Source organism: Pseudopipra pipra, chromosome 2 (assembly GCF_036250125.1).
Source record: "Pseudopipra pipra isolate bDixPip1 chromosome 2, bDixPip1.hap1, whole genome shotgun sequence".
NCBI classification, from domain to species: Eukaryota; Metazoa; Chordata; class Aves; order Passeriformes; family Pipridae; genus Pseudopipra; species Pseudopipra pipra.
Window position 1 is genome coordinate 29,753,283 of NC_087550.1, and position 13,252 is coordinate 29,766,534.

General features: G+C 44.3%; 1 protein-coding gene across 9 annotated transcripts in view; it reads left to right on the forward strand.

The window, feature by feature from the left end:
- The first annotated feature begins 25 nt into the window (after positions 1–25).
- Positions 26–13,252, forward strand: part of TCAF2 (TRPM8 channel associated factor 2) — a 44,688-nt gene continuing 31,461 nt past the window's right edge. For 4 of the 9 annotated variants that reach the window (XR_010428146.1, XM_064644753.1, XM_064644755.1 and 1 more), the window contains exon 1: positions 26–11,062. Coding sequence is in view for 7 of the 9 variants with exons in the window: in XM_064644753.1 (XP_064500823.1) it covers positions 10,407–11,062 (656 nt within the window). In the remaining 2 variants the exon portion in view is untranslated. The remainder of the gene's footprint in view (positions 11,063–13,252) is intronic. The other 5 variants (XM_064644750.1, XM_064644751.1, XM_064644749.1 and 2 more) reach the window with 5 other exon arrangements.

Consider the following 13,252-nt stretch of genomic DNA (forward strand, 5'->3'; position numbering starts at 1 on the left):
GGAGGGACCGAGAAGTTTCTAGAGCAGCCGCCGGGCTGCCGCAAAGCGCCTGGCTGAGCCAGGGGCCGGGGTGAAGGTGTGCGTCGCCCCCGGGGGCGGAGAGGCCATCGCCGGCGGGGCGGGGGTAAGGCAGCCGCCTGGCCGCGTTACACGTCTAGGGCGGCTGGGGCTACGGAGAAGAAGAGGAGGAGGAAGAGGAATAGATTATTCATGACAGGAGGAAGGGCGCGCTTTTACAGCGCTGGGCTTGCGGAGCAGGAGCGCCCACGGCTCGCAGGTGTTGCAGGGGTGCCTGGCCCGGCAGCGAGGAGGAGCTGCTGCGCCCTGCCCTGCCTTGGACAGGTTTTGCTGGAAGCTGCGCCTAGAGCGAAAGTAACCCTCCTGCCCTCTCAGTAGTGGCAGTCCCCCTCGTCCCCCTTCGGTATGAGCAGCCCTGTGCAGGTGCGTGGGCTTGTATTCTTTTCGCCCGCCACGCGGTCTTGGACGGTCACAGGAAAGGTTGTACAAGCGGGCACGGAAGCACCGTGCCGGCGACGAGCTCAGACATCCCTTCGCTTGCAGGGCTGGGGATCACGTTAGGACCCATGTACTTGAAAACGATTTGTTTCCCAGGACCAGGGAAGGTGAAGACGTGCTTAAAGCACAGAGTGTAACCTCTGTGTTTCGCCCATCTGTATCCGTCTGGATAAAGTCAGCACCGTTTTGTTCCTCAACCTGCCGGTGGAATATTTAGGGATGCATAAATAAAAACGGTGGTATGGTGCTTTTGGCCAAATCATTTGCAACATCCAATGATCTAAATTCAGACTAGAACCTTGTCCATAATCTTGGGCATAAATAACTAAAGCAAGAGCGTTAAATGGGTTCAACCTTCCACTGCAAGCTATTAATACCGGCCGCCCCGTGCAGCTTTGCCCGCCCCCCGCATAGGGTGGCACCTTTCCCGGCTCTTCTTGAACTTTCCACTCTCTCCCTCCGTTTTCCCCCTGGGTGCTGGGCTCTGGGCGGGTGCGGTGGCACCGCAGCCTCGCCTGCCAACCTGCTGCAGACGCTCCTCCGCGCCGCCGGCTCCAAAAAAGCGCCGGGGCTGCGGAACCGCGTCTGTACCGCACATACTCGCTGAGGGGCGGAGGGATGGACAGCCGCCTGCTTCTTGTGCGCGTTCTGCCTTTGCATCTTCAGCGTGATGTTTGAGCCTTCATTAACAAAACCGGGTACTGAGGGTGAAAGGAAGGGGGTTCGCAGGCAGGTGTGCAGTGTTCCGGAGTTACTTTTCCCTCTCAGCACCGGCCCATACAGTGCAGACCTCTAAGTTCAGAAGGGATGCCTGGGAAGGCTGCAGAAAGTTTGGCAGTGTGCGAGCTTGCTCTGTGAGTCCTGATGCTGCACGCAACCTGGAGTTGTTCTGTGCCAGTATAAAGCTGTATCTGTGCATGGTGCACAAAAACTCCAGCACCCTTAGGTGGGCTCTGCTGATGCCGAAGGAAAGTAGTAGCAATAGAGCCTAAATAAAGAACCTGTAGTTACTTCAGCAAGTGGGCATAAACTGCAAAATCTACAAGTTTCCCCTGAGGAGGAGCCTGCTTTTCAACCCCAAGCAAACATACACTTTAGTGCACTTTCAAACTGAGTAAGCAGGGGGAAGGTGGAGAAGGAGAGAATTGTGGTTTCTGTGTGCATTTGGTCTAGAAGCTTCTAGCTGCTTTCAGTTTGCAATTTAACATGGATGAGTTATTTGATTGCAGATTAGATCTGTAGGAGGTTTTGTACATGGACTCTAGACCCTGATACACTGAGGAACACAGAGAAGCATCTAAGCTGGTTCTGGTCCAGCAGGTCTAGCAGGTCTTGTTAGGGGAGGCACAGCAAAAATATAGGAGATACTTCTTCATCTAATGAGTCTGTGTGGCACTGAATTTACATTCTCCAGTCAGTACTAACACACAAGTTCTCTACAATCCCAATTCATCAGGTCTGACCTCTCTCTTTTCATCTAAATTTTCTAATAATAGATCAACTATAGTTGGTTTAATATAAATTTTTGCAGATCACCTGCCTCATGTTTGGCAATGAAGTTTCTGTTTGAAGTTTCTGATACTTTTTCAGCCACATATTGTATATGTCATAATCCAGCTTTTGATAATTGCAGTATGTAGAAATGATGCCAAATTATCTACAACTGCCAAACATGCTAGAATCAAGTTTAGGAAAGTGATAAATAGTAGAAAGGAAAGGATACCTCTTAGTGGAGATCGCTTGCAGATGTTATATGTCTCATATTTTCAGCCATCTCCCTGTTTTTGGCATAGCAGTGCAAACTCTTACATAAGTAATTTAAAGCAGGTACTGCAAGCTATGTCCCTTAGTAACTTTCTAAGACTACACAGATACTGTTTAAGGCCTTCCTTAAGGGCTGTATGGGCAGAGTTTTATGGATCAGGGGACAGAGATAGTAGCAAAAAGACAGTGAGTATTTTAGATTATGTCAATGTCATAATGCTTTTGTTAGGGTATGGATGGAGGGAAGGCATTTTAGAAGAGGAGATGCCTTTAAGGCATTATAAAGGAGCTTTGTGTCAGGCCTGTTCTCAGAAGATACATTGTAGAGACAATTTTGAAACTAAAGACAGTCACTAAGGAAGATGGGAGAATACAAAGAAAAGATTTCAGAGCTTGATGGGTATGCTTAGGTGAAGTGAAAATGAAAAATCTGGCAATAGCTTTCAGGCAGAGTGGAAGACAAGTGAGATGATTGCCTCAAACAGCAAAGACTAGCCCAGGCAGTAAAATGTCCTGAAAAATATCTAATTGCAGCAAGAGTCTGATACAGCCTCCCAAAACACAGAGCCAATCTAAACCTGGTCAGCAACATGCTAGAATTATGAATAGGCTTATTCAAAGACTAGCTAGAGATAACAAGGTTTGGACATAAAACATAAAAGATGGCATGGGGCAACACAGCTCAGCTGGAACTTTGTTGGCAGGTCCTACACAGGCAAGGGCAGGACTCAAGGTAGCCTGTAGCCCATCAAGAAGGGAGGATCTTTGGGTTGCTATCAAATGGTTGACTTCCTGGGTATGTCATGGCTCGAGTCACTGCACTGTGTGGGTTGACCGAAGCCCCACCAGGACAGGCTGTGGCCTCAAGTTCAGTTGCCCAGCTGTGTTGATCATGCTGGCACTGCAGACTCACTGGAACTAGGAAAAGGAGTGAGGAATGCATATCTGCACAAGCTCAAAGATGGCATTATGAGATAACAGCAAACAGAATAACCAAAAAAGGAATGACCGTGGCTATTAATTTGTGATTGGAACAGGAACTGAACCCAAGCTCATCATGAGCACTGTTTTCACGCTTGATTGGCCTGGAAGGGCTGAGCACAGGGTGTAAGAAAGGAATAAAGACAGAAGCCACACACTGTATCGACTTGGACTCACCACCAGCTTGCAGATGGACTTACAGCCCAGCCATCAACAGGGACACTCCTGATGCCAACTGTAAGGGAAGACAAAATTCAACCCTGTGTGGCTTGAGTGTGGTGAAGACATTCCGGGGGAAACTAGGACCAAAAGGAGAGCTCACAGGACATGAACGAGGGCAATAATTTGTGCACCCATATTATTTGAAATAAGGCTTTAAAACTTTGTTCAATTGTAAATATCTATCTAGCTGCAATAATGAAGAGCTAAGTAAAATTGTCAGGTTTTTTAGGTAGTTTTTTTAAGAATATTGTTTGGTTAGTCTCAGAATCCAAAAGAAACCCAAGATGTTGATGTGTCACACTTATGCTGAGTTGGAAAAGAATATGATTTAAGACATCAGGGATAGCTTGTAGTTACTTCTGCTTGTTGCATTATAAAATATGACAGTGATAAGGAGGAAATATGCTGGGTATATAGAATTGCACTTTTTTGTTGCAAGGAGTAATTCTATCCTTGAAGTCCACAGTAGGGCACAAACCTTCATCAGTCTAACCCTATCCCGTTATTTTGTGTGACGTGCCTGTGACAGGCTATTAAGAATGTCACCTGCTGCGTACCACCTGAACTATACCCTGCCTGTTTTTCATTCTCAGCTTCGCTGAGCTGTCCCAGTATCCCTGCTTTCCCTTGCTCCCCGGCAGTGTAAAGCAAATCAATTCCTGTCCTTTTAGTTTAGAAGGGATAAAGTTGTTGGTTTTCCTTATCCTTTACCGCATCATTACAGACTGTAGTAGATAGTCATGACCCACATGCAAGGAGCATCAGACCTCTTTTCTGTTCCTTTTCAAATGAAAACATAGTGATACACTCATTTCCTGCTTTAAAACCGAGCAACATTTAAAGGGGCGTGACCTGAGTTGTAGTATAGCAGGCATGCATGAGACTCAACCCTCCAGCACTGGATTGGAAAAGGGCTCTCTGTATCTGCAGTTCCCTGGGATTTCTGAGCTGCTCTGCTCCTTGTTCACCAACAGATGTCAACATTTTTCTAAAACTATGGGCTGTAGGACTTGCAGATAGGCAAGGTTTAATTTTTAAAAAATTATTTCCTGGTATGGTTATGATTTCTTCTCCTTTGCTTCTGTACATTCCCTTCTATTTTTTAGTAATTTCATTTATGTAATATATACACTGTCCTTTGTTGATCACAGATGTAGATTTTCAAAAAGACTAAACAGCAATTTTTTTGTATAGACATCTCTTCTGATTCAGCATATTCCTGTCTTTACTGTTCATAGCTCATCAGCCTAATTTCAATTCATAGAAAGTTAATAAAATTAATTTTAATTAAGATGTTATTTACCTTTCCAGATGCAAAATTATTTTAAAATGCCTAGTCAAGTTTCATCAGCTGCTTTCATTTTGTTCTTTCCTTGCCTTAAAAGCAATCAAGATTACTAGACAAATGTATGTATAGACATTCTGATTTTATATTTCTTTGCATCCTGTTAGCCAGTGAGTCTACCCTAATGTGTGTATGTTAATACCACCAGAAAGGATGGGCAATTCATGTTTGGTTTTTATTCCTTAAAGCACACACAGCAACATTTCACCAGGCTTAGAAATTGTAATGTTTTGTCATCTATTGCTGTGAAGTGCCATATGAAAATAACACCAATAACAGTAATTATGGATAGCAATTGCCTGACTGATTCTCCTGTACTTTTACTAAAAGATACTCTTTTTAAGGTTTTATCAATTTTCAATCTCTTTCCTAATAACTCTTGGGATTGTAATTGTAAAAAAAAAAATAAATACAGTAACTTTCTTTGTTAATTTCTTTCTTGATCTAATTTTAGAGTTCTCATTAATTTGCAACCTAATCTACTTCTTTGGCTCTATTTTCCTAGGATGTATTTAGATTTTGATTTTTTAAATTTTATTATGTAACCTTGGAAAGGTTTTCTTTTAATGTATTTTTTTCTAATTTTGTCTTTCCATTCAAGCTTTCCTGCTTGGCTGCCTGCACCTTCTCCATCTCTCTTCTCTGGCTGTGTCAGGGGAAGTTCAGATTGGATGTTAGGAAAATGTTCTTTACAGAGAGAATGCTTGGTCAGGCACCAAACCTGTCAGAGTACAAGAAACATCTGGGCAATGCTCTGACTCATATTGTTTAGTTTTAGGCGGTCCTGTGAGAAGCAGGGAGTTGGACTTGATGATCCTTACAGGCCCCTTCCAACTTGAGATATTCTGTGATTCTATGATCTGCACTAGGTGCCTTCTTTTGCCGTAGTTTTGAGCACTTTTTAAGAAAGCTGGTTGTCCAAGTGTTGTGTTCTCTTTTGTGTGCAGTCAGTTGCATCTGAATCTCTTGCTTTATCTCACCACCTTTTTTGCCCATTGCTTGATCTTTACATCTCATGGCTTACTGCTTTAGCTTACCTAACATATCCCAGTGGTGACTTCAGGGTGCTTATACTTTCACAGGTATAGGGCAAAGAATGTTCAGTTCTGGGAGTTGTCACATCCACGGAAACACAAGTTTGAGCCCATTCAGAAATGGACCAGCCTCACAGTTACCCTGGATGCTGTATGCATGGGAGCACACACTGGCTAAGACCAAGTTCCTGGTCCTCCAGCAGTGCAGGCTACTGAGCACATTACTGCCCCAACACCAGCCCAGGCTCTCTCTTGAGTGCTTAGACCAGCTGCAGAGCCCGCTTAGTCTTGCAATGTAGACACTGCTTTTCTTTATAAGAACGTACCATAGAACTTTGAAGCATCCTCACAGATTTTATGTATGTTAAATTTGTATTTGTGCTACACAGCACACAAGTCACAGAATCACAGAATGTTTTGGGTGGAAGGGATTTCAATGATCACCTAGTCCAAACCCCCTGTCATGGGCAGTGATACCTTCTATTAAACCAGGTTACTCAAAGCCCCATCCAACCTGACTTTGAACACTTTCACTGGTGGGGCATCCACAGCTTCTCTGTGCAACCTATTCCAGTGTCTCCCTACTGTTCCTGTAAAAAATTTCCTCATTATAGCCAATCTAAATTTACCCTCTCTCAGTTTAAAACCTTGTTGATGATGAATAGGTATAATGAATATAGGTATTTTTGTCTCTTCGGCAAATGCCAAATGTTGGCATTCCTCTCCTTGCTCAATTTGTCAAAAAACATGTGAAGAAGAAAGAGCCCACCAATTCCTTACTAGCTGCAGGGTTTGCAGCATACTTGGGTTTTGGTTATTGTGTAGAAGACAGGTGGACTGTAAATCTGAAATAGAGAAAAGAGTGGAAAGCCCATGGGTCCACTCTATTTAAGAAGAACAGCCAAGTCCCTAGGAATTGTGTGTCTCCCTCACTTAGGCTGCCTGTGTTCTTAACACGTGATCCACCCCACTGGCTGTCCTGTGTCTTTTGTCCTGTTCCTCACAGGTTCTCCACAATCCCATACTTTTGACTCATGAAGATCCTCACAGGGTTTACAGGGACCTTAAAGGCTCACCCGGAGTGACTGACCACTTGACACACAAAATCTGTTCCCTTACTCACCCTTAGGGCTCCCTCTGGTCATCTGTCTCACAGATATTCTTCCTGAGTGGACCAAGGGGTATTCCTTCCTTTGTAGCACATCTCTTTTGCTTGTGTGTGATGGCTTCTGGACAGCAGATGATACGATCTCAAGTCTGTATTTAATGAAATCCGATTACCTTTCACGGCATTTTTGTCCCTTTCCCAGAGGCAGAAAAAAGGCTATGATAGAGTTAGGCATCTTGCAGGATTTATAAATGTATCCTCCAATACCTACTCTCAATTTTCTCAGCTCTGCAGGGAGTAGGAACTGTCTGGAGGTGAGAGGTATAAGGGGCAGAAGGGAAGACAAGGGATCAAAAATCTGTCTGAGACACTGTCATAGATAATTTGTACTTCCATGTTAAGAAGGAAGGCAGCTAGCAGCCAAGATCTTCCCCTTCCTTCTGTGTGTGCCCAACAGTAGTTGTTTCCTCCTGACTGACACAACAGACATACAGATCAGTCCTCTGTAGCTTCCTTCAATTCTTGTTAGCCATGTGTGTTCTCTGTCCCTGCTGTGTTTTCTCCCATCTCTCTCTTGAAAGAGATCATCTGTAGTTGTGTCTGTTCTGGGTCTAGTGAGTGCACTTCCTTCCCTCTCTCCACACTGAAATGCTTAACACAACTGAAATGGAGAAACTGTGATTACATAGGAATTGGAAATTCTCTTATATAGTGACAATTGCTTTCAGTCGAGAGAGTTAAAATCCTTTGCAAGGCAGCCACACCTTGCTCTGGATAAATGCCAGGGAGCAGCAGTCCTCCCAGATCCAGAGTCTAAGATGTTAGCTTTCACATCCTGTGATAAGAAGAAAGGTGGGGGCTAAGAAGTTTTCTAAGTTTACTTCAAATCTAGTCCTGTAGGGTAATCATCATGTAGAACACCCGAAGAACAATTCTAAGCACATATACAGGCTACATGGAGAATAAATTGAGAGTAGCCCTTCTGAGAAGGACTTGAGGATGTTGGTCAACAAGAAGCTCAACATGACCTGGCAATGTGTTGCAGCCCAGAAAGCCAATCATGTCCTGGGGTGTATCAAAAGCAGTGGGACCAGCAGGTTGAGGGAGGGGATTCTGCCCCTCTGCTTCACTCTTATGAGACACCACCTGGAGTACTGCATCCAGCTCTGGAGTCCCTAGTGCAAGGAAGGCATAGACCTGTTGGAAAAAGTCCAGAGGAGGGCCACCAAGATGATCGGGGAGCTGGAGCACCTCTCATATGAAGACAGGCTGAGAGAGTTGGGGTTGTTCAGCCTAGAGAAGAGAAGGCCCTGGGGAGACCTTAGAGCCCCTTCCAGTACCTGAACGAAACTACAAGACACCTGGAGAGGGACTTTTTACAAGGACATGGAGTGATAGGACAAGGAGTACTGACTTTAAACTGAAAGAGGCCAAGTTTAGATTAGATGTTAGGAAGAAATTCTGTACTGCGGGGATGGTAAGGCACTGGAACAGGTTTCCCAGAGAAGTTGTGTGTGCCTCATCCATGGAAGTGTTCAGAGCTGGGTTGGATGGGGCTTTGATCACCTGGTCTAGCAGAGTGGAGTGAACAGCTCATCAGCATCAATCCTTATTCAGACAAAATAGCTTCTCAGGTCTTGTTTTGCCCCCGTTTTCCATTGTTTCAGGCCTGCAGAAACTTATTTGCCCCATTGCTTTTGTTCTCCTGAGCCACACAGTCCAGTGGACAGAGAGGGGGTCAGGTGCCATCTTGCCTTTGTCTGAGAAAATGACGGCGGGTGCTCTCTGTGGGAAGTGTTTTTGTTTGTTCGGCGGTGGATACGCTTTTGTGAGTAGGGCACTCTCTCTTTTGTTCCCTCTTTAATTGATACTGATGTGGTTATGGCAAGTTTTTCAGGAAAATTGTGATTCCAAGTTGTGGCCTCTCCAAGTGTTTCCTCCGTTGTTGTAAGGGATCAGGGAAGTGGGCAACTTGAGTGGGGTTAATTTTCCTGCTGGGTTTTTAAACCAGCACAATGGGAAGTGTAGTTTTTGTCCTATGTTAATCAGCATGTTTGACTCATAAATCTCATGTTAAACAACAGTGGAGTCTCATGATAGTTTGGATGGAAAAACAGAGCTTCCAGGCATGTCCAGAGGATAAGAAATGAGAATGATACTGTCATTCTTGATCAGGTTGCTGTTTCTAAGTACTCTGGGACTTGTGGCAAATCCAAATCAAGGATGCAGCTGCTCCAGGACTTACCATTTTCCTGCGTTTGCCTAACAAGTATTTGCTTTCAGGGTAGCCAAATATGAAATGCATGTGAAGATTGGTGTTGGCACAGGATGCTGCCCAGGAAAGGGCCACGCCCCCGTGATGCAGCTCCTTTCATGCAGTAAGTGTTGCGTTCCAAGTCACTCCTCTGAGTCCTGAATGACAGAAACTGCGAGAGAGTGGGTTGTACTCTCTGTCTCAAAGTCTTCCTGTTTGCACAGTCACAGCTGCTGCAGCTCGACAGAAGACAACCTCAGGGAAAAGCTAAGCCAAACTTTCAAACTGAGGGAGCCTTAATAGCACGTATCACCCATAGACCCCAAAGGGGTAGGCAATCAAGGTTAGTACCACCCTCCTTACCTCGTAGATGGGAAAACAGATGAAACGAAGCTACAGAAAAGAGAAATTATTTTCTTGAGATTGCAAAGCATTTTGGATCAGAGAACTAGGGCATGAATCTCCTGTGCCCAGACCTGCTCTCCTAGGTACTGTGTAACTTAAACTGAAGTTATTTCAGGGAGCTGGTTGTCTCCATTGTTTGTGCTTGCTCTCCCCCAGCCTCAGAGCAACTTCTAATACTAAGCAAGAGCTTATAGGGCCTAAGTGAAGGTAGAAAAATACAACTTTGGAACAGCATGTTGCAGCAACTGTGTGTAGCTCTGTACATATCCAATTAGGAGCTAAAATGCATGTTTGAATTATGTTGTGTTTTCTGTTGATACAATCTTTTCATTTTCTGGGTGTTTCCGTGTAAACCACCTCTACTAAGCAAGTTCCTAATAGACTTCCTGGAACCTCTGGCACTCTCCCTCTCCAAATAAATTGTTAATGGGAAAGTGAATACCTGTATTTCCCTATTTTGTCCCATGGTGCTTAGCAGAATTTGTTGAAGCAGTCATTTTCTTTGCCTCCATCATCTTGATATACTTGTCACTTTAATTTTTTAATTTTTAAATTTAAATTTTAAATTTAAGTTCAATTTAAAATAATTTTTAAAATTATTTAAATGGTAAATACTGTGATAACAAAGCAAAAAAAACAAACAAAAAAAATACCAAATCCCCCAAAAAGTTGTGTCCACAAAGCTGATTCCTTTTTGTTTGGAGTTCCTACTAGACAAGAAAATTACTCCACAGGGTTGTTACAGCTGTCCTTTATTGCTAAGCCATGCTGTAATGGATGTTGGTCTTCTCTCCACCAGATAGGAGCTTCCTGAAGATGAAACCCTCTGCCATCTATGAGCTGTTAGTGGACAGTGTTGGGCCATGGGACTTCACTGGTGGTTTTGTTCCTTGTGAACTGCTACTTGTCGGAGAGGATGCCTACCCTGTGCTCCTGAGTGCTAAGAAGCAAGTTCTGATTGCTGTTTCACAGTATGGGAAGGGCCGGATGGTGGTTGTTTCCCATGAAGGAATCTTGAAGGACTCCAAGTTTTCCCAGTTCCTCAGAAATGCTGTGGAGTGGCTTAAGCCTTGCCCCGAGGCCCTGGTTGGCGTTCATTCTCGGTTGGATTCCCTCTCCCAGGTGCTGCTCAGGGCTGGCACTAAAGTACAGGCTGGGGCAGAGCTCAGCCCCTCCCTGGGAGTGTACTGTGTGGATACCTATGACAGCTCGAAGGCAAAAGACCTGGTTGGCTTTGTAAAAGGGGGTGGAGGGCTCCTCATTGGAGGCCAAGCCTGGCACTGGGCTAGTCAACATGGCAAGGAGAAGGTCCTGTTCGAATTCCCTGGGAACCAGGTGACCAGCGTGGCTGGCGTGTACTTCACAGGAAACTCTGTGGAAAAAGGCATCTTCAAAGTAGCTAAGAAAATTCCCAAGATCCCATTAGTTGTCCCGTGAGTATCTGAATTGCTCTCTATTTAAACAATGGTTCAGGTTGTGCAAGTGAGCTGTTTATAGAAGATTTGTGAGATGAGAGTTGAGGATGATGGTGAATGCTGGTTCTTTAATAGCCAGGATGGGATGCAACTGTTGTCTTCCAGTTTAAAGGGAACCTTTCCACTCTTTGTAATTGGAAAGAATGATGTTTTCTACTGCTTCCAGTGCAGCTGAGACAGGCACACGGAATCCATTCAGGGAGAAGAAAATGAGGGGAGCCATCTTTTAGAGCATTCTACCTGAGTGTACCTGAGTGCAACACACAGCAACGGAGGGACAGGAGGACGAACTACTTTCCCTCTCCCCATATTGTACAATTAGGGAAATTTTCCCATAGCTGAAAAACAGGTTGGTGATGAAGCACCAGGGCAGCCCTCTGGGCCAGGCTTTGGCTGACAGCTCCTAAACCTGTTTAGCCTGTTACTTGCAGGAATTCACCTTCTGCAGGTGAGACCCTGGGGCCGCCCCAGAGGTGAGGAAGCAGGCTGGGTGCCACCTTCCTTCTCAGTTCTGACCTGGGCTGAGGGCTGGAAATCTCAGTGCTCACAGTTTGTTTGGGATTCCAGCCTGTCCCTTTGGGTCCTGGAGCATCAGGTGTAAAACTCAGAGCTGTTATGACTCATATCACACAGCCGACCAGTCGTTGGAGTCCTGGGCATTGCTCTGCCACCCTCCTGGGTGTGCCTGTTGCCACTTTCTTCTGAGTTACACAGGGCACAGCAGGTTCTCCTAGGAGTGTGAGTGCTGCTGCGCTTCTGCTGTGTGGCAGCTTCATTTCACTGTAGGGAAAGCCACATCAGTTGCAGTAAAATTCCCTGCAAGTCTTTCCTTCACAGCCTTTTCCTTGTGGATATATAATACTAAATTTCTAATATTTTCAAACAATTTGATTTGATACTTTCTGGATGCTCAATTTATTTAGTAATAAAGGTAGTAGAAATCTTAGCTGTTGGATTCAGTGAGATGCTTAGAATACAGCTAACAAATAAAGTTATTATTTAAAATTTGCTGGTTCATTTTTGTCCCCACCTGTATTGCACAGGCATGTTCCCACTGCTTCATGCACAGTGCATAGGGCTGGAGAATTCAGCAGAGAAAAATTGCATCGCAATTATTATGACTTTAAATGGTAACTAAGGTGAAATATACCTTGTTTAGGTTGCTTCTGTGGTGATTTTTATTCAATCCAGAGCCACAGAGAAATTTAGGTATCTAATTTCTGTGTAACACAACAGCTCTGTGCCTCTAGGCCTTCCTGGTAGCTTTGTGTACAGAGAATCTGACTGCAGTCTGAGGCAGGTGCTGTGACATAAGCCAGGGCACATACTCTGTGTGACAAAGGGTCTCAGTAAAGTAGTAACCAAAGGAGAGCTGCAGATTTAATTCCTGTGATACAGGTGTGCAGAAGGGCAGCATAATTTATTCTTACTGATTTGGCTGCAATGGCCACGTAACAACAGATACTTTACAGGTGTTGGGGGAAAACTGTTTGGCAGAACCAGGAGAAAGTGTGTACAAAGCAAATGAGAGTCATTCAGCATGTCTATATCCACAGTGACATAAAGGAGTTATATGGAAGTAACAGAGATAAGAGGGCCTTGCACAGCCTAATCTCTTTATATTGTGGAAACCAACAATGTGAGGTAATGTGAGGTCTATGTTTTAGGGCTCCAATTCAACTTCAAATCACTCATTATTTGTCTAGCTCTGTGTCTGCCTGTCCATATAGCCCATCTGTCGTTGCTCTCCTTCTTCAATTCTCAGCAGTGGCAGAGGCTGGGAAATGGCAGAGAGAAATCTTTTGGGCTTGCCTAGTTGTTAAAGACTAGGGCGGGGCAAATGGAGAAAGTTTCTGTTATAGATTTGCCAATTCTCACACCATTTGCAGTTTAAATCTGCAGTTTAAAAAACATGAGGGGTCTGATTTTTGAGTTTCTGCAATGTATTTAGATTTTCAACTGGCTCTTCAAAGTCAGAGATCTAGAAACTTCCTTTTGGCCTGTTCTTTCCTTTTTCTAAATGAGTGCTGAGATTCTTACAGATTTGATTGGCTATAGAAACTGAGGCTTTAAAGGGGAAAAAAATGAGATATTGCTGTATTTTATTTTTTTTTAATGAAAGAACTGACAGCATGATGTACTAGGACG